Source organism: Leucoraja erinacea, chromosome 18, assembly GCF_028641065.1.
Source record: "Leucoraja erinacea ecotype New England chromosome 18, Leri_hhj_1, whole genome shotgun sequence".
Lineage (NCBI taxonomy): Eukaryota > Metazoa > Chordata > Chondrichthyes > Rajiformes > Rajidae > Leucoraja > Leucoraja erinaceus.
The window spans coordinates 13152954-13178801 of NC_073394.1; the positions used below are offsets into that span (position 1 = coordinate 13152954).

Consider the following 25848-nt stretch of genomic DNA (forward strand, 5'->3'; position numbering starts at 1 on the left):
GTTAATATTAATTAAGGTCCTGATCTCAGTGCCATCCAGGTGGCGTTTGCACATTCTTTGTGACTGACAATATCTTCTGGGCATTCCACTTCACAAAGATCTGCTGGTTGGTTTATTGGCTGTAAATTACACCATGGTGTAGGTAAAGGACAAAAAACAATCAAAAGGGAGATAATGGGCATGTATGGGAGATTAAATTGCAGGGGAAATGGGACTAATGAGGTTACCCTTCTCAGAGCAGATGTGGACCCAATGGTCTACATGCCTCCATCATAATAACTAGACAGTAATGCCCCTGTCCCACTTAGGAAACCTGAACGGAAACCTCTGGAGACTTTGCGCCCCACCCAAGGTTTCCGTGTGGTTCCCGGAGGTTGCAGGTGATTGCCGGAGGTTGCAGGTAGTGGAAGCAGTTAGGGAGACCGACAAAAACCTCCGGGAACCGCATGGAAACCTTGGGTGGGGCGCAAAGTCTCCAGAGGTTTCCGTTCAGGTTTCCTAAGTGGGACAGGGACATAACATACTTAAAATTAAAATATATCAGAATGAAAACCAAATTATCTGTATTCAGGTTGATAGTGTACAATATATAAACAATATGAAAATAAATGAGGATCTTGAGAGAACAGATCCTTTGTAAGTATCTTGAAGAAAAAAAAGGAAATTAAAGCAGAGATTTAGAATTTTGTTATTATCATCAGACGTTGGCGTTTAAAAATCAAACAAAAACATAACCGGTTATTGATAATCACAAGGTTATTTTAGATCAGAATCTTACTTTGTAAATTGTACTTAATTCAATGTGGTGTTGGATTTGGCAATTGCATTGCACCATGGTGCAAAACTGATGCGGGGTGCTGGCAGTAATACTGCACTCTCCTGAATGAAACTTTAACAAAGATACTTTGGAACAAAGAGCTGTAGGTTTTTTCTTGATACCTTGTGCATCATTTTTCACTCCTTCAACACCCCAGAATTCGAGTGACTGGACAGTTGTTATTACTGGGGCTTTGGCAACATGTTATGCACCAATTCAATGTCTTTGAAGCATCCAGGTGGTGTGACAGGTGCTTTGTAAGCTTCATCTTTTATTAAATTTACAAGAAGCTTCAAGCTTGGAAAAGAACGTGCCAAATAATCTGTTGCCAAATTGTGAGGAATTGTTGATAATGATGTGTCTCTCCACTGAATCAGTGTTTTCAATGCTCCTGCTGAGATCTTGAATCTGCCAAAATAGGTACTTTGCCTTTTCCTGTTGCAAATGCATCACATTACTATAATTTCACTAATCCATCAAATACAAAATTTTCTATAAAAGGGGTGGAATCACCACATTATATCATAAAAATGCATCTTAATTTGATGGTATTTAAAGCCTAGTTTTATGCATAGCTTTACAGAGGAAGAAAACGATTCTAGTCTGTTTCCAAGGCAAATGTTATTCTTCAACAGTCTTCAAATGGGAACATTTACCGACATCTATTTCCACTGTAGATCACTGCATCTTAAAAGATGTTCACAACATAACAATACTTTCATTTTGAAACTGTCCATAATGATAGGGTTTGAAAATAACTAGCTCTGACCGTCCGAACTTCTATTCCTCTTTATTCTTCGAGAGCTCTGCTCCTTTCCACAGTGCCATGGATGAGGCTATTAATTCAGTTCATAACCAATTACAAATCTTAACCCAATCTGAACACCAGATTGTTCAGGAAGATGACCTTGAGAATAATAGATGGATAAAATCAACATACTGAATCAAAAATAACATGTGACAGATGTAAGTGATAACACCAGTATAAGAAACTGCATTTCAAGGTGAGATTATTCGATGGGAAGAAATTGTAGCCGCTACCACAACTAGACCCTTGGTCCTTGAAACACTAAGAACCAATTGGAAATGTTAATGGGTGACTCTGTAGTTATTCTGGGAGCAGAAGAGATTGAATGACGTACCTCACCTCTAATGATCGGATGTTCTATCAGCCCATCCACGAAGTATTGAATGATGGGTTTATGCACGGGATAAAGAGAATTGCTTCGAAATTCTGTACGTGCAAGGAACTGCAGATGCTAGTTTACAAATAAAGACAAAACGCTGGAGTAACTCTGGAGGTCAGGCAGCATCTCTGGAGGACATGAGTAGGCAAGATGGACCCCAGTCCAAATCTGGTCAGGATGGATCCCAATCCAAATTGTTGCTATTCATGTCCTCCACAGATGCTGCAAGATATGCTGAGTTACTCCAGAACTTTGTGTCTTGATTAGAAATTCGAGATGATTCAAAAGGCTATGCCAGATAGTGTTGCAATGGAATGCTTTGACCATTTTGGGTGTGGGGCACTGCTACTGATTTCAGCAATGATTGAGTGAGGATTGCATTTTCCCCGTTGTGGGAGATGTGCCATCTGGGACATTGATGGTTCCGGTTAGTAGGAATGCAGCTATGGGGGAAGAAAGGCCGGTGGCCACACAATTAGGGATCATGTTGGAGGGAAGGTGGATAATGGGAAAGGAAGGTAATACCTGACAGAATCATGGCCCCAGGGCAGGATGGAGGCAAATGACCACGGATAGAGAACAGAAGCAAGAGGGAACAAGGTGTTGATCCGTGCGGCATGTGAGGGAAGAGGCCCAAAGGTTCCTTGTTATAACCATTCTGCATTCAATAACTCTGATTCCCAAAACTTCAACAGTACAAGAAAAACAGGGCTGTATACTCAATATTCCAGCAATGAAACGTGGTGGTTAGTGTCATTGATATGGATGCAGAACAAGTGAATCATTTTCCAATGCTAATCATTATAGAAATCCAAAGCATCAGTTGGATTAAAATTGGATAGTTATATGGATGGGAAGGAAATGGAGGGTTATGGTCTGAGCGCAGGTATATGGGACTAGGGGAGATTATGTGTTCGGCACGGACTAGAAGGGTCGAGATGGCCTGTTTCCGTGCTGTAATTGTTATATGGTTATATGGTTATCAAAGTTAAACGTGAACACTCAATTTTATCAACAATGTCTATTAAGTCGCAATATTGAAAAAAAACCATCTATTGCCAAATATGGGAGTTTTGTAGCCATGGGAAGGAACTGCAGATGCTGGTTTACATCGAAGGTCTGAAGAAAGGTCGAACCGAAACATCACAGAGAGAGTACAGAGAAGATTTACTAGAATGTTGCCTGGGTTTCAACAACTAAGTTACAGAGATAGGTTGAATAAGTTAGGTCTTTATTCTCTGGAGCGCAGAAGGTTAAGGGGGGACTTGATAGAGGTCTTTAAAATGATGAGAGGGATAGACAGAGTTGATGTGGACAAGCTTTTCCCTTTGAGAATAGGGAAGATTCAAACAAGAGGACATGACTTCAGAATTAAGGGACAGAAGTTTAGGGGTAACATGAGGGGGAACTTCTTTACTCAGAGAGTGGTAGCGGTGTGGAATGAGCTTCCAGTGGAAGTGGTGGAGGCAGGTTCATTGGTATCATTTAAAAATAAATTGGATAGGCATAGGGATGAGAAGGGAATGGAGGGTTATGGTATGAGTGCAGGCAGGTGGGACTAAGGGAAAAAAGTTGATCGGCACGGACTTGTAGGGCCGAGATGGCCTGTTTCCGTGCTGTAATTGTTATATGGTTATATGGTTATCACCCATTCCTTCTATCCAGAGATGCTGCCTGTCCCGCTGAGTTACTCCAGCATTTTGTGACTATCTTCAGCTATGTAGCTATGCTTTGTTTAGATTGGCAAATAGCATAGAAACAAATAACATTGTTTGAAATAATGGTCTTGCAACGATGAACATTTCTCTGGAATACTGATGAATAAATGTGTAGGAAGGAACTGCAGATGCTGGTTTACACCGAAGATATTCTTCCTTCTTCCGACTGAGAGACAGGGGAGAGGGAGACATAGAGATAAGGAAGGGCAAGTTGTGAAAACGAGACATCAAAGGGGATGGGAATCCAGGAAAATGTAGAATAGATCATTGTTAGCTCGGTGACAACGAAGTATACAGAGATTAAATATTATCGGGGGACAGTCAGTCTGGTCAGAGAACTAGGAAGGGGGAGGGTTGGAGAGAGAGGAAAAGCAAGTTACTTGAAGTTAGAGGTCAATATTCATGCCGCTGTGGTGCAAACTGCCCAAGCGAAATATGAGGCGCTTTTCTTCCAATTTGAGCTGGGCCTCAATCTGACAGTGGAGCAGGCCCAGGACAGAAAGGTCAGTATGGGAATGGGAGGGGGAGTTAAAATGTTTAGCAACTGGGAGATCAGGTAGGTTTAGGCAGACTGAGGAAAGGTGTTCAGCGAAATGATCGCTGAGCCTGCGCTTGGTCACGCCGATATACAGAAGTCCACACCTGGAACAGTGGATACAGTAGCTGAGGTTGGAGGAGGTGCAAGTGAACCACTGCCTCACCTGAACAGATGTCGGGGTCCTTGGAAGGACTCGAGGGGGTGAGGTTTAGGGACAGGTGCTGCACCTCCTGCGGTTGAAAGGAAAGTACCTTGGGAGGGGGTGGTTTAGGTGGGAAGGGACGAGTTAACCAGGGAGTTGTGGAGGGAACGGTCTCTGCAGAAAGCGGAAAGCGATGGAGATGGGAAGATGTGGCTGTGGTGGGATCCCATTGGAGGTGGCAAAAATGTTGGAGGATTATGTGCTGCATGCAACAGCTGATGGGGTGAAAGGTGAGGACTAGGGGGACTCTAGTTACAACTGGGGGGAGGAGGAGCAAGAGCAGAGCTGCTGGATATCACGGAGACCGCTGTGAGGTCCTCATCGATGATGGAAGAGGGGAACCCCTGTTCGCTAAGGTATGAGGACATCTCAGGATATCTGGTATGGAATACCTCATCTTGGGCGTAGACGGAGGAATTGGGAGAAGGGGTTAGCGTCTTTGCAGGAGGCAGGGTGGGAGGAATTGTCTAGATAGCTGTGGGAGTCAATGGGTTTGTAATAGATGTCAGTCGATAGTCTATCTGCTGTGGTGGAGATGGTGAGATCAAGAAACGGTAGGGAGATGTCGGAGATGGTCCAGGTGAATTTGAGTGCAGGATGGCAATTAGTAGTGAAGTTAATGAAGTCTGAGTTCTGCATGGGTGCAGGAGGTAGTCCCGATGCAGTTGTTACTTTAGCGGAGATAGAGTTCGGGGATAGGGCCAGTGTACGCCTGGAACAGGTATTGTTTGGCGTACCCTACAAAGAGGCAGGCATAGCTGGGACCCATGGCTACACCTTGGATTTGGAAGAAGTGGGAGGACTTAAAGGAGATGTTGTTACGAGTAAGCAAAAGCACTGCCGGACAGAGGAGAGTGTTGGTAGTGGGAAATTAGCTGGTTCTGCAGTCGAGGAAGAAACGGAGGACTTTAAGACCTTCCTGATGGGGGATGGTATGGAGTGAGTGAACATCCATAGTAAAGACGAGGGAGTGGGGCCCTGGAAAACGGAAGTAATTGAAGAATAAATGATGAATAAATGTTCACTGCATCAAGCTGTAGTAAAAGGTCAGATCACAGTTTGGATTAGCATAATCCATTTATTTAGCATGTACATATTGCGCTGCTTGGTATCATTAATTCTATCTCATTTGAAGACTATGCTTTCATTATAATCTTTCCTGGACAATTAACTCAAGAGTTAAACACGTTTTCAAACTTATAGTGCATAATTTTTAAGAAACTATTTTTACAAATAATAATCAATGAACAGTTTGTTTTCTAACACCAAAATTATTCCTTTCTCACGCTTGGTCATTTATTATTTATTTATTTAAAAAAAATGTTTTAAAGCTAAGTTGGAGGGAGATATTAGTAAAGTACATGAATAATTGTACTGACTTTCAAACATCTAAGCCTTCAGTGTATATTGATTGGATCCAAGCACTCATTGACACAATTCTTTCTGTAACTTTCCAGATTAGTATGCAATCACATTTTGAATTTTTTTTTCTTCAAATAATTAAAAATGCGTTTACATAGTTTAGAAATAACTTCCAATTGGCTCCCAATTTAGTATTCAAACTACATTTTTCCAAAACTTGCAATAATGAAACTTTCTAGAATTCTTCTTTAATAAATAAGTTCAATATCTTAGAATTGTAAACATTAACAGACAACATCTCTTTCATTTATTTTCACACAGTTCTGCTGCAGATTTTCACACGTTATCTTGCCTCGGGATAAACTGTTCTAAATGTCAGATTTATTCGTGGATTTCTATCATGGTATTCTTTTGGCACTCGATGCTGAAAATAATGGTAAAATATATTCAAATATTAATAGTTGTTGTTAAGATCCTTTATTTTCTATATTCTTTTCTAATAACACCTCTATTTACTTTTGAATTACTATTCAGTCCTCCCAAGGAATTTTCTTCTCCTTTCTGATTTCACTTTCACCTTAATTCAAGTAATCCCCTTCAATGATTCCCTCATCCTCTGCCATTAACTTCTCCCTTCAAATAAATCCACTTGGGCTTACCCACTCTGTCATAACAACATTTCTATTACTACTTACAGGAGCTGCATGTACCTCATTCCCCATATCCCTCTCCATCTCAATGTTTTCTACATTTAGCACTTGGACAAAATATTCACCCTTATACTCTCTTCCCCTCCCAAGTTATTTATAATTGCCCATTGCACTCTCAAATGCCTACACTTTGGCTCTTGACTGAAAAACTACTATTTATATTCATTAACCTTTTCTATTAAACCTATACGTTCTCGATCTGCTCGTCATTCTCTCACCTTCCTCTCAAAGACTGCCTTCTTCCATTGTTTCAACTTGATCATACTCTACCTGTTTGCTTATGGAATTCTCTTCTCAGCCTTTAGCACCTCAAGGTTTCCTTTTTCCTAAAGCTTTGGGGTTGGTGTACACAATCCTCAGGTGAGCTAAAATGCCTTTATTCTAACCCTTACATTTTAATTGCGCATCACTTAACTGCTCCCTGACTTTCATCAGCTCTAGCCACCAAGAAAATCTCACATCTCTTCAATTATTTGCTTCTTCCAATTTTTAGGTAAATCTGTAGATCTTTGGATATTAAAGAATCAATTTGGATCAGGCAGGAAAGTGACACCAAATTGATTAAAAGACACAGAATGGAACCGCCCACCAAGTCCACACCAAGCATCGATCACCTGTTCACACTAGTTCTTTCCCATCCACTCCCTCAACACTCGTGACAATTTACAAAGGCCAATTAACCTACAAACCTACATGTCTTTGGGATGTGGTAGGAAACCAGAACACCTGGAAGAAACCCACATGGTCTCAGGGAGAACGTGCAAACTCCATGCAGACAGCACCTGGGGTCAGGATCAATCTAACTGAATGGCGTGGCAGGTACGAGGAATCAAACAGCCTATTCCTGCCATGTAGAAACAAACTGCTGATGCTAGTTTAAAATGAAGATAGACAAAAAGCTGAAGTAACTCAGCGGGTCAAACAACAACTCTAGAGAAAAGGAATAGGTGACGTTTCGGATCTCGACACCAAACATCACCTATTACTTATCTCCAGAGATGCTGTCCAACCTGCTGAGTTACTCTTGCTTTTTGTGTCTATCTTCAGCCTTTTCCTGCTTCTATTTCTTACATTCTTATTTTTCTCTCTCTCTAATTCTAGTCTGGTTTATTTAAAACTCTCTCTGCAGAACTGCACTCCCAACTTCCGAAATTTCCCCAAACCTCTGACTCTCACCCCTCCTTTATAACCCACAATACAACCTACTTTTTCAAAAACAGGTTTTTAGTCAACAGTTAGTTGTATCTTAAATGGCTTGAATCAAATGTTGTCTAATTGTGCTCTCTGAAGCATACTGGATTACTTTCCTGTGTTAATATTGTTGTATACATTTTGGCGGGTATGCAATTAAAAATTAATTGTGATTAGTATGACAATTTGGTATGTTTAATCTTAGTTTTAATCAGCGCAGTACATTACCCTGCAGACTGTGAATGCAGATTTTTAGAGCACCTTATCTGGTGGGGCCCCTAGAGCAAATGAGAGACACTTTGCATTTGCCCTCAGGATCTGTGAAGCACATTATCGAAAGATACAGCGTCACTGCACACTGCCATCGCTTGCTACACCACGCATGTGCAAAAAGCTGAATCTCAAATTTTATTGAAGGACTTTAAAGGTATTCTCAGTGTAATTTATGCATTTGATTGACACTAAAATACTAATCTGAAGAAAATGAATGCATTAATCACAATGGTTAACTGCAATTAATTGGCAGTCTGAATATAAAGGAAAGTTATTGGGGTTTTTTTCACTGTGAAGATGAATAATTGAGTTGGAGATTTAATATTACTTTATTTGTGCCTAGACTGCACAGGGTAGTTTGAATTGTTTACTTAATCGCATTCCCTTGAAAATGTTGCATTCCAGTCAGCCATTGAATAAGAACTAACAGCTATGAGAGAGCATATTGTTAGACTTTAAATATCCTTCAAAACAATGTGTAGGAAGGAACTGCAGATGCTGGTTCACACCGAAGATAGACACAAACTGCCCGAGTAACTCAGCGGGTCAGGTAGCATTTCTGGAGAAAAGGAATAGGTGACGTTTCGGGTCCAAAGAAGGGTCTCAACCCGAAAAGTCACATTTCTTTTCTCCAAAGATGCTGCCTGACAAACTGAGTTACTCCAGCATCTTGTGTCGTTCTTCAAAACAATAATATTAATCAAACATTTTAACATCATTTCAATGCATTTTAGTAAGGATTAAATGAATTGGGAGTAATTTTCTGTTAACTCTAATAATAAAAAAAATGTTTTATAAAGTCTTAGTAACACATACAAGATAATTACATTTTAAGTCAAACTAAAAATAATTATTTAGTTGTTGAAAAACAGAATGCGTTACCAGCTGTGGGTAAAGTTACAATGAAATTATTATGGGGAACAAAGAAATGTCAGGTACTTCGCATCTGTCTTTACTAAGGAAGACACAAACAATCTCCCAGAAGTACTGGAGGACAGAGGATCTAAGGGGGTAGAGGAACTAAAATAAATTTTCATTAGGCGAGAAATAGTATTGGGTAGGCTAATGGGACTGAATGATGATAAATCCCCTGGGCCTGATGGTCTGCATCTCAGGGTCCTCGGGGAGGTGGCTCTGGAAATAGTGGATGCATTGGTGATTGTTTTCCAATGTTCAATAGATTCAGGATCAGTTCCTGTGGATTGGAGGATAGCTAATGTTATCCCACTTTTCAAGAAAGGAGTGAGAGAGAAAACGGGGAATTACAGACCAGTTCGCCTGACCGGTGGTGGGAAAGATGCTGGAGTCAATTATTAAAGAGGTAATAATGGGGCATTTGGATAGCAGTAAAAGGATTAGTCCAAGTCAGCATGGATTTATGAAAGGAAAATCATGCTTGACTAATCTTCTGGAACTTTTTGAGGATGTGACAAGTAAAATGGATGAGGATGTGACAAGTAAACAAGGAGAGGGTTAGGTACTAAATATTCCTGTAATCATCCATGACATAGGCAAGGTACAAGGTACAAAAGTCTCAGCAAAGTAAGATGTTGTTTAAATATGAAAATGGGCTCACAACTGATATAGAGGACATGATGGAAAGATTTGCTGTATTTCAAATGTGGACAGACTGTAGAAGTTGGGTGGGAAGAGGGTGAAGTTCTTCATGAGGTTGCGAGGGTCTATGATTGATATATTTAAAACCATAAGGGTCTAAACAGAGCCAAACAGTTCCCACCTACAGAGGTGAGCACTGAAGATCACCTCCAAAAGAATCAAAGTGACAGGTGGAAACACTTTCTGCAGCAAGAAGTTAGAATGTGAAATGGACGGCCAGGGATGGGGCTGTGGAGGTATGTTCAATTGTGCATTCAAAAGGGAAGTGGATAAAAGTTGGATTACTCCTGCAGAATTGGAACACCCTTCATGGGCTAAACCAACCTCCTTCCATGCTAGTAATTGTACTTTGCAGGCAGTGCAACAAATCATGTTCTGAGGAGCAGGAGGAATTCTGGAGAAATGTCCTGACCCGAGAAGTCACCTATAGATGTTCTCCAGAGATGGTGCCTGAGCCGCTGAGTTACTCCAGCACTGTGTAAGCCAGTATCTACAGTTCCTTTCTTTCCTCATTTTCCTTCATCCAGTTTTTCTCTATACGAGTCGCACATGACCTGTCATTGACCTTTAAGGCTGATGACAATGTTAAGCTGGTGTATGGCAAAATGCGAATACAGGCACGATAAAGCTGAATCAGGAAGCTCATTCCTCCTCAGTCATGTTTGGCTTTACCATACATGAGATTGGCTATGTACAAAATAGATGTGCATAATATTTCCTATTTTTAGAAAAGTATCTATTCCTATAATTAAAATTTCATTTCATCTGTGCATCCTGAGATCATTAGGATGTACAATTTCTTCTTTCTTTATTTGTCTCTACTAACAACCATTTGCCCTTCTCTTCAGATAAAAGTGAAACTATGAAATATATTTGTCTTTGAGTGGAGGGAATTGATTTGAGTCAAGATAAAGAAAGAATATGTATTTAAGAAATATCCTGCACTGCAATATCTGCTGTTGGACTTAGAGGACCTCACCTGCCAATCCATCTGGGTCTTCCCTTCCATTACCAACAGACACCCATGGTTTAACGGGATACGAATTCTTTCGGCATAGGTATAATCACCTTTCTCTTCCTGGATGAAGCAATAGAAAGACGATGAAACAATTTAAGAATCTTGTAATTATTCCTGATATTTTCAAAGGACATTTGAGTGTGATAGGTCATCAGTTCGGGTTACCTCGAGACTTCATCATACCCTAGTCAAACAGTTCTTTATCTCAAATATCATTTTTTAATACGTGAAATACTCAAATGTGCAAAGAAATGACATAGAGAAAATATTTATTTTCCTGAGTCACTATAATTTTCCCCCTGGATTAACCACAGCAGTATTCAGGAAATTAATCTTCAATTTTTTATTTTTAGTCAGGAGGTCATGTTGCAGCATTATAAAACTTTGGTTAAATCCCATGTGGAGTATTGATTGCAGTTCTGGTTGTCCCATTACAGGACGTGGAGGCTATGGAGAGTGTGCAGATGATTACCAGGATGCTGCCTGGATTAGAGGGTATTAGCGACAAGGAGAGGTTGGACAAACTTGGATTGTTTTCTCTAGAGTGTCAGAGGTTAAGGGGGAGACTTGATAGAAGTATATACAATTATGAGAGGCATAGATAAGTCAGAATCTCTTTCCCAGGGTGGAATTGTAAAAGACTTGAGGGCATAGCTTTGTTAGATAGGTAAAATTTAAAATATTTTAAAGTAGATGTGTGGAGGACAATTTTATTTTTTTACACAGAGAGCATTTGATGCCTGGCATGTGCTGCAGGAATAGCGGGGGAAGCAGATATGATAGTGGATAGTGGCATTTAAGAGGCTTTTAAATAGGAACATGGATATGGAGGGGACGGGGGGGGACGGGACATAAATCACATGCAGTCAGAGCAGATTAACTTGGCAACATTATGTTTGGCACAGACATTGTGTGCTGATGGCCTGTTCCTGTGCTGTACTATTCTATTTTCTATGAAATTCTCGAGACATGGAGTCTAACAATGTTATTCTTTGAAAAGTTTTGGAGAATTCAGAACCAAGTAATATCGATGGTACGATCTGTCCATGAATCTACACCCACCCCCCGGCTCATAGTTAAATACCTATGAAATTTGTTACGGATCTACCCTGATTTCCTTCATGAAAAGGGCTTATTGTTTAATATTTTGGGCCATCTGTTCAATGTGAGATATTCTGGAAACATTGCAATGAAATGTATCATTACTAAACTTTTTTTTTTCCTACCATAATTTCATCGACCTGACAAGGAAATATGAAGAGTGCAGATCATAAGATGATTGATTGTCGATTAAAGCTTTGGTAGGACATTTTTGTAAGAAATAACATTAAATGTACAATCTTAACAGACATCCATGTATTTAAAATAAGTGCATCAACTCCAAACACATGTTGTTAATGATGGAAAAGATTCCGTTAAAAAATAACAACAGCTGTATGAACTGCAGATAATGAATTTCTGAACTTCAATTTCTTAATTTATTTTTATATAACTTACATTTTGACATCCTAATAAAACAAAATTGCATTTTAATACTTGTCATAATGTCCAGTTTATTGTTGCCACTTATTACAAAACCATCCTACATAGTAAAATCAATATTGGAGAATTAATCAAACAAAATACACTTTTGTAGCAAGCTTTAGCTCCAAGTTTCTCCTCTTCTGAGCCTTAAACATTCTGTTAATGTGACCCCTCAGCTAGGGAAAACATTCTGTCCGCATCCAATCTGTGAAGTCGTTTAAACTAGAGATAATGCAATTATATTCAATTGTATAGAGAATACAATTGTACAGAATACAATCTTGGTCTATGAAACATGTCCTCTTACAGCAAGCTCACCATCAATACAGTGAACCTTTACTGACTCCTTCTTAGGCAAGAGCATCCGTTCCATGGCAAGGAGATCAAAACTCCAGAATACTCCACGTGCGATCTCAGTAAGTCCTTATACAAATGCAGCAAGACTTCCATACTCCTGCACAAATCCTTGCACAATCAATGCAAACATTATTTGCCTTCTTAATTGTTCGTTTCGCCTGCATGTTGGCGCTTAGTGATACACACAGGTGCCTTCGATCAACACTACCCAATGCCATTTAAAACAAAACTGTCTTTCTAAAGAAAACTAAAATGAATGACTTTAGATTTCTCCACATTATATTTCTTATTCTTACCCACTCACTCACGATGTCTATATCCTTTGAAACCTCTTTGCATTTTCACTTTGCTCTCTCTAATCTCATCTAGTTGCATATCAGCACCACACTGGGTAATATGGTGTTTAGTTTGCCCAGATAAATTATTGATATTGTGAAGAGGGAGGCCCGTATTGATTAATGATACTAGATCAATGCCTGTAAACCTATGAAAGCCATGTATTCTCACTTTTTGCTTTCTGCTGCCAACCAATTCTCAAACCATGTTAGCATATCAACCTCAGTTCTGCATGTTCTAACCTTGCTGACTCTCCTCCAACCTGGGATCATATTGGAAGCCTACCAAAAATCCAAATGCACCACATCCATTGGTTTCTCCCTTATTTTGTTAGTATAAGCTTGTTACGGTATGAAAGTTGGGCAGAGTACTGCTGGCTGTAGGTCTGTACAATACTGGAGTACTGTATTGCTGGGCAAAGGTATGTCACTACATAACATTAAGGTATAATTCTGCTGGGTATGTCTATCACTGTATTACATTGGGTACAATACTAGTGGATTCCTACATCACTGTATAGCATCAGAGGGTGAAGCTAATGAACAGAGATCCTGTGAGGTGGGAAGTTACATTGGAGATATAGTAGTGTAACACCAAGAACTGCAGCATTTGTTTCTTAAAACATGACTAGAAATATGCCACCTGGTTAAATTGAATATTTTTCGTATGACTGGTCCCTGAAAATGATTTGAGGGCCTGTCCCACTGCGGCGACCTAATTCGCGAGTTTAGAAGAGTTTGCCCTCGACTCATACTCGCAGCATGATCGACACGAGGTCCTAGGAGGTCTTTGTAACTCTCCTTCATGCTCGAGAGTAGTCCCCGCGTATTCGAGGCCTCAGTTAGGTCGTGGCGTTTTTTTCTGCAAGGTGAAAAATGCCTGCGAGTAAAAAAAGGTTGTCATGGAAAAAATCTATGTTTTTTTACTCGTAGGTTTAGTCGAGGTAGGTGGTAGTAGGTCGTAATGCTATCGTAGGTAGTCAAAGGCAATCGAAGATAATCGAAGGTAGTCAAAGGTAAAGCTCGTTGAGAAAAAAAAGCTAAAGGGCCAGTCCCACTTGGGAGACCTAATTCGTGAGTCCAGAAGATTGCCTTCGAACTTCAAGCTCGAGGGCACTCGCCTGGCACGCCTCGAGCTGGATCGACCGGCCGCGTTGAAACCGCGAGCTTGATCGACAGAACCGCGAGCTGCATCTACCGACCGCACAAACACATCGCGAAGGTGGGGGCCAGGGACAGCGGAGGAGCACTGTCTGCGCGATGAAGAGGAAGGTAAATGGCTGCCACAGAGTACTGTAAGTCCTTTAGAGAGCACAGGGGGGGGGGGGGGGGAGAGAGGGAGAGAGACGGAAGGGAGAGAGAAGGGAGAGAGAGAGGGGAGGAGAAGGGGTGGAGAAGGGGTGGAGAGGGGGAGAGAGGGGGAGAGAGGGGAGAGAGAGGGAGAGGGAGGGGGAGGAGAAGGCGAGATAGAGGGGGGAAGGGGAGAGAAACAACCAATCCACTGTCATATGAGAGTAAGAAAAGATACAGCTACATACCTTACATTCAGCCATTAAACAACATTAAGATTTTGCAGTTACAAACACACTTATTCCTGAACAAATAACTGAGAGACAAGTGAATCTCTGTAATTTAACCTTGCATCAAAAATAATGAGCCTGATTACAGCCAGCCTGACATTTTGTATTGTGATCTGCAATGTGACTATTGCCTCTCCTTTCACCCTCAGAAAAACGCTGCCACGAGGTGCACCCGAAAGTCAACGGAGGTCAAACTTTCAGCAAGCTTCAAATGTCACGGCTCACAACCATAACTAACTTTGGATTACACGGGAGAGAGGAGTCAATTCATTACAAGGGTATGCTTCATCAGCGATTTGTCTGAAAAATGTTTGCAGTTCCCTTGACCGCCCCTTCAATTTAGGAAATCTTATACAATAGCCAGTCTTGCAAACTTCCCATTTCCTTTCCAATGGAGGAATTCTGCATGGACCTTTTATTTGAACCCAGCTCGTAGTTACTTAAATCATGTAATTTATAAGACAACTTCAATTAACAATGATGGATATTATGTTCCTTGTAAAACCACAATGTTATGAATATAAATTTTAAGGACCCCTAACTTCTGATCATTCCTTACGTCTATAATTATGTGTTGCAAAACTAAACAGACACTACGCTGCAATTCTTAAAATCTTAGGCATTATTAGGTGTAATTGATTTAACCGCAGGATGCGACAAATTCTTGTATTTTTTTTAATTCTTGAGCCTTTTCAGAGATATCTGTACATACATTTTAAACTGGCATTTAAGCAGTTGCTATGGGAACCATCAGAACCATGTTAGATTTTCCCTGTATTGTCAGAGCCACCCACACAATGTCTAGTAGAGCCAATACTACCACAATTATTTAAACCAAACAACATGTTTATTTATTGTTTTAAAAGCACCTTTGTCATGAATGTAGAAGTTTGAAGCTTTGATCTATTAAGATTTTCAAAATGGGCTGCAAATATAGATTATGTGAATCAATTCAATTTTTGATAAATGCACCTTGAGATCAATCCAAAAGATAACTAATAAATGCAAGGACAACAGCTCACGCAGCAAACCTGTTTTTAGTGCATTTTCAATTGTTAATTAACAAAAATCAATTTCAAAAGAAATGCCAAAAAGATGGCTCTGTGGAGAGGATGAGTTTCTGATAAACAGGCCATCCAGTGACAGCATACTTTGGAGATTCTAGCATTAAAGCTTTAAGAGTTATGATGTGGAATATCAAAATGAGATTGATTGCAAAGCACTCCCAAACTTTGGAATTTTAATAAAGAATTGATAAATGAGAGAACAATAACAGGAGAAAGAAAGAGAAGGAAAAGCATGGAAAGCCAAATGTGATATTTTATTTTAATGGTTCCCAAAAATAGAACTAGTGTCATGAGAAATTTATTGGCCCTCTTAATGGGGCACCCTTTCTAATCACATCAAAATAATAAAATCTTGGAAATTAGGGATTGTCAGCAAACAAAGCTCAGATAATCTCTCAATGTTTGATGTCCTGTAATCAACCTCAAAGTATTGAGTCAACCAGTTATTATCAAAGACATTTGTAGCTTTCCCATATGACCCAGGTATCTCTTTATGAATTCTAACTATCGATTACGATGACCTTTTGAAAGTCCATAGCAGCTAGTAATCACTTTTTGTGTAAAGTATTTTGTGAGTTAAATCCTGAATTTCCCTTATAATTAAACATAATCAGTGTAATGATGGTGACATTTTCAGTGTTCACTCTGGTTGCATCTTGACACTGCGATTCAAGGAATAGCAATGAGGATATCCAGAAATCAGCCTCAGTACATCAGCCCTCTGCATAGGCGTCAATGCTCTCAAGTTTCCTTCAATAGAATGACGGAAGTCAGGTGAACTGAAAGGATCACTTTGTTGACTGTTCAGCTCGCATAATGACCAGAGAGATTTCATTTGTATTTAACCTCAGAGAAAGGAATTCAAAACCACAGAGTTCAGTCCATTTTTGTGGGCAGCTTTGCTTTCGGAAATCAGTGGTGAATACCATTATTTCTCGCAATATACCGCAAAATCCGAACAAGATTTCTTCATCTAATTCATGATGCAATTTGAATTAGTGCACACAAAAATGTCTTTTATTCTACTTTGTATCATTTACTTCTCGAAAGCACCCCCTCCCGTTTGGCCCATTTTTAATCTGAAGCAGTGACTTTTATTGGATTTGTATGATATCCAATTCAAATATCTAATAGGTTCTGCTGTTCAATCCTAGACTCGTAGAGGTACACAGTAGTACAGCATGGAAACAGGTCCCTCAGCCCAACTCATCCCTTATCTTTTTCTATCAATGACCTGTCAAATGTTTTTTGAACTTTGTAAATATACCCATCACTACTACTTACTCTGTCAGCTCATTTCACGTACCTGCCTCCCTGTGAGTGTAAAAAAACTTGCCACTCAAGTCTCCTTTAAATCTTTCCCCTCTCACCTTAAACCCATATCTTCTATTTTTTGACTCTCCTACCTTGGGGAAAAGGATTGACCTTTAAGTCTCCTTTAAATCTTTCCCCCAATGCCCTTCATGATTTTATAAACCTCTATGTGATCACCACACCACATTCTTCACTCCAGGGTGAACAATTCCAGACTAACAAATCCTTATAAATCAAGCTCTTCAGTCCTGGTAGTATTGTTGTGAATCATTTCTGCATCCTCTCAATGGCATGACAACCAGAAGTATACACAATATTCCAAGCCCACTCTCACCAAAGTTCTTTGCAGCTGAAATATGACATCCCAACTCTTGTACTCATTGTCTCATCTGATAAAGGCAAGCATGGCATTTGTCTTCTTTACTATCTTGTCTACCTGTGTTGCCACTTTTAGGGATTTATGTACTTTAACTACTAGGCCTCTTTGTCCTACAACCGTCCACCGGGCCTTGTCATTTATTGTAGAGAGTCCTACTCGGGTTTAACGTATCAAAATGAATCACTTTGCACTTGTTTGAGTTAAATTTAATACGCCATTCTTTTGCCCAGGTTCCCAATTGATCCATGGATAACCTTCATCACTCTCATACATTGATCTACCCTGTCCTCCTGTTCCTAGCCTGACTGTTCACCAGACTGATTCCTGGGATGTCAGGACCCATATGAAGAAAGACTGGATAGACTCGACTTGTACTCGCTAGAATTTAGAAGATTGAGGGGGGATCTTACAAAATTCTTAAGGGATTGGACAGGCTAGATGCAGGAAGATTGTTCACGATGTTGGGGAAGTCCAGAACATGGGGTCACAGTTTAAGGATAAGGGGGAAGTCTTTTAGGACCGAGATGAGAAAAACATTTTTCACACAGAGAGTGGTGCATCTGTGGAATTTTCTGCCACAGAAGGTAGTTGAGGCCAGTTCATTGGCTATATTTAAGAGGGAGTTAGATGTGGCCCTTGTAGCTAAAGGTATCAGGGGGTATGGAGAGAAGGTAGGTACAGGATACTGAGTTGGATGATCAGCCATGATCATATTGAATGGCGGTGCAGGCTCGAAGGGCCGAATGGCCTACTCCTGCACCTATTTTCTATGTTTACCACATGAGACCGGGAGTAATCCAGAGATTACAACCCTTGAGGTACTGTTTTAATAAAGCAGGAATATGCTATATTCATAAAGCATAAACACACGTATACGTGTACACATATATATGAATGGTCTCGACCCGAAATGTAACCCATTCCTTCTCTCCACACATGCTGCGTGTCCCGCTCAGTTACTCCAGCATTTTTTGTTTATCTTCGGTTTAAACCAGCATCTGCAGTTCCTTCCTACACATATATGTACATCCCTGCACCTGGGAGGCACAGAGCTAGTTGTTGTGCCAAAGACCTGCCTACTGCTGCAACTCTCCTCCAAGAGCCGTCATCTTTGCCCCCACCCACCTAATTGGCCACAAACTTATCAAATTTTTACCATTTTATACTATTTTTGCATTCCCAAATAAATCACTCACTCACAGGTAAACCACACCCTCTGACTCACTTTGAATAATGCCACTGGATATACATCAGTATTATTGCTAAGCTGTAACACGTATGGTTCTGTAATATAGTGATAGTCCACTGTTCAATTATTAATCCTAATTTTCTGAGAATTTGCCAAGCAAACAAATCACACATCAAATGTTTCCTATTTTATTAACTATTATTCTGCATTCATGACATTTTTTTAATTTGTATTTTTTTTGACCAGTCTTTGTTTCTGCATTATGTGAGCAGGAGCAACTTTTCTTTAAAACGGTTGGATCAACTATATATTACTATATATTCTCTCTCTCTCTCTCTCTCTCTCTCTCTCTCTCATATATATATATATATATTACTATATATTATAAGGTAAATATGTGCTTTTACTACAGACATATTAAGAAAACATTTTGCTTCTAATGTCATATTGTGTCTGCAAAACAAATTATTTTTGTTTAAATGTGTACTTACTGGAGGTAATTTTTTTCTCATTTCAAAGTTCCTGGTTTCTCCATAGCTGAGGGATGCAATAACTGGGTCTCTTCCCAACGATGGCTCATCATCACTGTGCCAATCAATGCTGTCCTTACAATGTCGGTACAGATTGCAAAGAAGAGAATTAAAGGTGTATCCAGTTACTTCCGCAATTAGATCCTTTAGCATAGACAACAGAGGATGCCACTAAATGGAACATAATAGCTTATTATAAAATCATACATGAAAAATGTTCTGACATGTTCAAAGACAGTATTACAAACTGTTTTTGTTTTTTTAATGAGGGTGAAATAACGTACATGAGGGTTTGATTTCATTGTTGAGTTGGAGTATGTGTAGGGGAGATCTCCATACCACGATGTGAGTCTTGGTTCCTTGTATGATCCATCTATAATGATTTAATGTTGAAAATGAGAATCATGTCCTTCTGAATTAATAATTCATGAATAATATGGATGAATAATCCATATATTTGTTCTGACCTCTTAAAAAAAAAGGATATATATATAACATCAAGCAAAGCTTAATTGGGGAAAGCAGCAATAATTCTCAATCAAATACACAGCAAACTACTGTTATTGGAGATTGATATACTGTTACTGGAGATAGTCCAGTATTTTGTGCCTTCCTTCGATTTAAACCAGCATCTGCGGGTCTTCCCTATACAGCAAACTATTACAGATTGCAAGAGTTATGGATGTTTTCTGAGGAAAGGCTATAGTTCAGCTGCAAAATCAAAACAGTGATATTACAAGGCTCCTGATATCAGCCATAAACTCAATTAAGGCCCCTTTAAGTAATATTGAAATATTAAACAAAACAGCATGCATACCAGTAAATAGCATATTGCGGTTGTTTGAAAACATCAGGATCGGGACACTTTTCAAATACATGTAATGCCAACAACCAATCCAGCAGTACTCTCTCAAAACATTGCATTCTTTAGGATAGTTCACCTATGCTTTACATTGAAAGGAACATTATGGCGTGTTTTCTTTAAAATGCAGCAACAACTAAAATTATTCACTAAGAACATCGAGAATGATGACAGCAGTACACAATGTTAAGCTTGTTTCATGGAACATTGTTATATCGTATAATACAACCCTGCTTCAAAACAAAAATCAGAACATATATTTATAAAAGGGAAGTTCACACCAGTTAACTGTACGACATAAAACTGCTTTGGGCCGATCTTATTAATGTCAATGTTGTCCAGTAACAGTCTTAACATATTAATTTAAAAGTACCTAACAGAATTGGACATTATTTTGCTCATTCATAATTTTGGATAGAGAAATATCAAACAAAGTGAAAGGAATTAGGGCCAGCCACATTCTATTTTTTCTAAATCTATGGCAAATTATTCAGAAACAAGGAATGCAGATGCTGGTTTATAAAAGAAGACACAAAGTGCTGGAGTAACTCAGCCGGTCAGGCAGCATCTCTGGAGAACATGGAGATGTGGCATCTCGAGTCAGGACCCTTCTTCAAGCTGTTACTTAAATTATTCAGATTTGTTGAATGTTTTTATATCATTTCTCAGAGCCATTGGATACAAGCATTAAGGTGTGCTCACATACAAAGTTCATTCACCCTTCATCTTGGGATCCAACACAGACAGTTCCCACTACAATTCATTATAACTCTTTATAATAGGCAGAGGAAGTCCTGCAAATGAAATAAATGATTAAATATGGTGAAAAAGAACATGAGCAACCAATGAAAGTGAATTCTTCTCCATGAATGCACAAGGTTGCTTGGTAGGAAAGCATCATTAGCAATCAATGCCATTGAGTGAATCTCAGCAGGGAACATCAAGTAGCATAGCATGGTGAGGGGGCTGGAGATTTAAGATGCCATGTTGCATTAATGATAGGGAGTAGTGAATTCTGCAATGGCAAACCAAAGTGGTGAAAAGTGAAATTCCCACATCATTCACAGCTTCAAGTAAATGATTTAGAATTGGTGTTATTGAAATCGTGGACACATTTCACTTGCATGGGGAAGAAACCAATGAAACTAAACAAATCTCCATATTTTAATTTTGGTGAACCAGCATATGCAGTTCCTTGTGTCTACACCACTATATTTTGTACATTTGAGACACTAAGATTATATTCTAAGATAAAACCAACCCGGTCCAATGTTAGATTTTTGCTGCCAAGGTATTTCCCTGTACAATTGTTCAAACATCCAATCAGCTTCTTTTGGGTCAATGAAAGCAGGTTTCAGATGAAGTCTGAAAACAAAAAATAGGAAAGTAAAAATGAGAAAATACAACTGATGTTTCCCCTGTCTGGCTTGCAAGGCCTAGACATTTGGAGATAGGTTCATTCAAATGTTTATATCATTTGGTGCAGTGTTTTCATTTTCTTCTATCTATCTATCTGTCTATCTATCTATGTATCTACCTATCTATCTTTGTTTGTATCTATCTATCTATCTTTGTTTGTATTTAACTATCTATCTATCTATCTATCTATCTATCTATCTATCTATCTATCTATCTATCTATCTATCTATCTATCTATCTATCTATCCATGTATCTACCTATCTATCTATCTTTGTTTGTTTCTATCTATCTATCTATCTATCTTTGTTTGTATCTATCTATCTATCTATCTATCTATCTATCTATCTATCTATCTATCTATCTATCTATCTATCTATCCATCTATCCATCCATCCTATCCATCCATCCATCCATCCATCCATCTATCCATCTATCATCTATCTATCCATCTATCCATCTATCTATCTATCTATTCATTTTGGGGGACGGGCATCATTGGAAAGGCTCATTGCTCATCCATAATTGCCCCTTGAAAAGATGATCACGTGCTAGGCCATTTCAGGGGATAAACATTCTTTCAGAATCTTTGGATCTAAATCCTGGAATTCCTGGAATTCCTTTCCTAATGTTATATGAATACCCTGTCCAAAATGGCTAATCACCTCTTCCTCAAAGGCAATTAGAGATGGGCAACAAATGCTGAGCAACTCACCAATGTCCTGTTCCAAAAAATGAATTTGAGTAAAATACTAAATTGAGCCTTCATCAAGAAAAATATAATATAACTCCAGAAACATTGAGGAGAATTTTATGTGAAGCCCCAAATAAAAGGCAGTTTTGGAAAAATAATCTGCCCGTAAGCACAATTTCAGAAAATAATGACACGGAGAAGTAGGTACTGATCACTGGAAACTATACAGGAGAAAATATAACTATTGCCTTAACCCATGACAATTAAAGTTGGTGTACTTGTGTGCATGAATATCGTGTTGCCAAATTGGCAGCATAACAGTGGCTTTTGTGTGCCTGAGCTACAACTCACCAAAGTTTACAATGGGCAATGACTCCTTTTGGAAGGTTGTGTTCAGAAACTTAAAAATTGAGGTTATAAATCGGTATTACAATGAAAAGTTCCAAATGTTTCTTATACTACATTGTCCTGGACACAAAATAAGCAAATTCATTAAATCAACAAAATGTTTTATTCTACCTTTATGTTTAATGCATAGAACAGTGGAAAAATCTTCATTTCCTACCTGGAAACACCTGTTGGCCCACTGCTGATTTCATATAAACCTTCTTTGCTTATGAACAAAGAATAAATTAAGATATAATTTCACAATTAAGGCATAATCTCACAATTTTATAAACTAAACACGACAACTTCATTCTCTTCTCACGCCCCATAAATTAATCCACTAAACATTTGCTGCACTCCCTCTAAGTTACATGGAGCTTTCAAAAGAACTGCCATTCGACACATTCTAAAACAGCATGAAACTAATTAAACTTTAAATTTTACTAAAAAGAATAAACCTGAAAATAAATTTCTGAACGTGATCACATCCCATGCTATCTATCTATATAACTAAAAGTCTCATCTTGACCATTTCCTGTTTGCACTGTATATTGATTTTAGAAAAAAAACCTACCATATATCGCTATGATTTTTGGCCATCTTACTCACAGCCCTCCTCCGACCCACTGAGGCAGCCCTGAGGATTTTACCATTCGATGAAAAATAAAAAAGTTATGACTGTTTAAAAAAATGAGTGATCTTAAAAAAGTGTTTGAGATCAGCCGATTGGTCCTCTCGCCTGTCAATCACCACCATGGAGGTAACGCCCCTTCCGAGGGTGCGGCAGGACTATAAAACCCAGGAGCCCTGGACGTGAGTCAGTCACTCTGGAAGGTCGCGAGGGAGAGTCCACGACTGTCATTCTAAGCTGTGAATCAACTGAACTGTGAGTCTGTAATGTACTTGAAATGTTATGAAATTGAATTTGCGGGCCTGCACTGCTAGAAATGCTTTGAAATTGAATTTTCTGGCCTGCACTCTGCTTGAAATGCTATGAAATTGAATCTGCTGGCTAGCGGTCTGCTTGAAATGCTATGAAATTGAATTTGCTGGCCTACGCTCTGCTTGAAATGCTATGAAATAGAATTTGCTGGTCTGCACTCTGCTTGAAATGCTATGAAATTGAAAGTGAGTCAGTCAGTGAGTCCACAAGCTGTGAGTCAGTCAATCAGTCCAGAGGCCATGAGTGAGTCAGTCCTGAGGCCATGAGTTAGTCCAGAGGCCGTGAGTAGATCGCTCACCGCGCCCCCCCCCCCACTGACATCCCCCACCTCAAGGCGCTGCGTGAGTCCATACTAATTCATTTGACCCACTCCATACTAGCCCTCTGGAAACCAGTTCCCTTGGCCCATAACACCCATACTAGCGCTCCGGAAAGCCCCCCCCCCCCCCCCCCCCCCCCCCCCCCCCCACTGGCCAGCAATATTGGAATTGTTGGAGAGATCGAATATTGCGTTGGGGGACCAGCCCTCCCGTGTGAACGTGGGACCCAACGGGTCCCACTTAGTCTAGTCAATTATTATATACCAAATTGAAAAATTTATTAAATAGTGACAATGCTAAACAAAAATACTTTAATGCAACCGTATAGTGTAGTGTGTCCATATTTATACTTTCAGTCAGAGTCCTTATGAAGGATGTTTTCAGTTTCACATATGCTAAAGGATTTATAGAGCACTTCCAGTATTTTGTTATGTTATTTCAGATTTCCAACAACTGCATTAAGTTACAAGGAACTGCAAATGCTGGAATCTTGCTTAGAACACACAAAATGCTGTAATCACTCAGCAGGTAAGGTGGCATCTTTGCAGGACATGCATTGGCAACCTTTCAGGTCAGGACCCTTCTTCAGTCATTAACATTAAGGCTTTCATTTACGAATGAATGTGCTTGACAGTGTAGATACTGTGAGGATGTTTACTTGAATGGAGAAATCAAGAACCCTGAGGCAGTCTCAGGATAAAGGCTCAGTCACTATGACTTAGATGAGATGGATTTTTTCTTTCAAATGTTTGTGAAACGTTGGAATTCTCTAGACTCGAAAGTTGCAGAGTTAAATATATTCTGGTCTGAAGTAGGTAAGGTTTTGCTTAAAGGGGAATAAAGTGTTATCAGTGTTTTCCAGGCCACCACTCTCTCATTTTTACTATGGATATCCAGTCACTCTGCACCTCCATCCCCCACCAGGAAGATCTTAAAGCCCGTCGTTTCTTCGTCAACCGCAGAACCAGCCAATTATCGTCTACTAATACTCTCCTCCGCCTAGCAGAGCTGGTCCTTATCCTCAACAACTTCTCCTTCGACTCATCCCACTTCCTCCAAATCCAAGGTGTAGGTATGGGTACTCGCATGGGCCCTAGCTATGCCTACCTCTTTGTAGGGTACGTCGAACAATCACTATTCCAGGCGTAGACTGGCCCTATCTCCGAACTCTTCCTCTGCTGCATTGACGACTGCATCGGTGCTACCTCCTGCACCCATGCAGAACTCACTGACCATCAACTTCATGACCAATTTCCATCCTGCACTCAAATTCACTTGGACCATCTCCGACATCTCCCTACCGTTTCTAGATCTCACCGTCTCCATCACAGGAGACAGATTATTGACAAACATCTACTAAATACCCACTGACTCCCATAGCTATCTAGACTACACTCCTTCCCACCCTGCTTCCTGTAAAGGCTCTATCCCCTACTCCCAATTCCTCAGCCCACGCTGCATCTGCGACCAGGATGAGGTTTTCCATACCAGGACATCGGAGATGTCCTCATTCGTTAGGAATCGGGGGGTTCCCCTCTTCCATTATAGATGAGGCTCTCACTAGGGTCTCCTCGATATCCTCCAGCTCTGCTTTAGCTCCCCCACCCTCCATTCATAACAAGGACAGACTCCCCCTTGTCCTCGCCTTCCACCCCATCAGCCATCGCATAGAGCATATAATCCTCCAACATTTTCGCCACCTCCAATGAGATCCTACCTCTGGCCACATCATCCCATCTCCACCCCTTTCAGCTTTCCGCAGAGACCGTTTCTTCCGCAACACCCTGGTCAACTCGTCCTTTTCCACCCAACCCCCCCCCCAGGTATTTTCCCCAGCAACCGCATGAGATGCAACACCTGTCCCTTGACCTCCCCCCTCGACTCCATCCAAGGACCCCAACTCTTTTCAGGTGAGGGACAGGTTCACTTGCACCTCCTCCAACCTCATCTACTGTATCTGCTGTTCCAGGTGTCCACTAAAGTACATCAGCAAGACGAAGCGCACTCGGTGATCGTTTCGCTGAACCCCTCCGCTCAGTCTGCCTTAACCTACCTGATCTCCCGGTTGCTCAGCACTTTAACTCCCCCTCCCATTCCAAATCTGACGTTTCTGTCTTGGGACTCCTCCATTGTCAGAGTGAGGCCCAATGCAAATTGGAGGAACAGCACCTCATATTTCACTTGGGTAGCTTACACCCCAGCGGTATGAACATTGACTTCTCTAACTTGAAATAGCCCTGGCTTTCCCTCTCTCCATCCCCTCCCTATTCCCAGTTCTCCCACTAGTCTTGCTGTCTCTGACTACATTCTATCTCTG

At 40.0% G+C, this 25848-nt stretch overlaps 1 protein-coding gene across 5 annotated transcripts in view; it reads right to left on the reverse strand.

Annotated features, from left to right (window-relative positions):
* Positions 1–808: 808 nt before the first annotated feature.
* Positions 809–25848, reverse strand: part of alkbh3 (alkB homolog 3, alpha-ketoglutarate dependent dioxygenase) — a 35888-nt gene continuing 10848 nt past the window's right edge. The window contains exons 3-8 of one of the 5 annotated variants that reach the window (XM_055649370.1): positions 22447–22494; positions 21032–21135; positions 19193–19281; positions 18870–19079; positions 10595–10693; positions 812–1252 (exon numbers count right to left, since the gene is read on the reverse strand). In XM_055649370.1, the coding sequence (XP_055505345.1) occupies positions 1082–1252; positions 10595–10693; positions 18870–19079; positions 19193–19281; positions 21032–21135; positions 22447–22494 (721 nt within the window). In that variant the 3' untranslated portion in view covers positions 812–1081. Of the gene's footprint in view, positions 1253–5526; positions 6249–10594; positions 10694–18869; positions 19080–19192; positions 19282–21031; positions 21136–22446; positions 22495–25848 lie in introns of those variants that run through there. The other 4 variants (XM_055649367.1, XM_055649366.1, XM_055649369.1 and 1 more) reach the window with 4 other exon arrangements.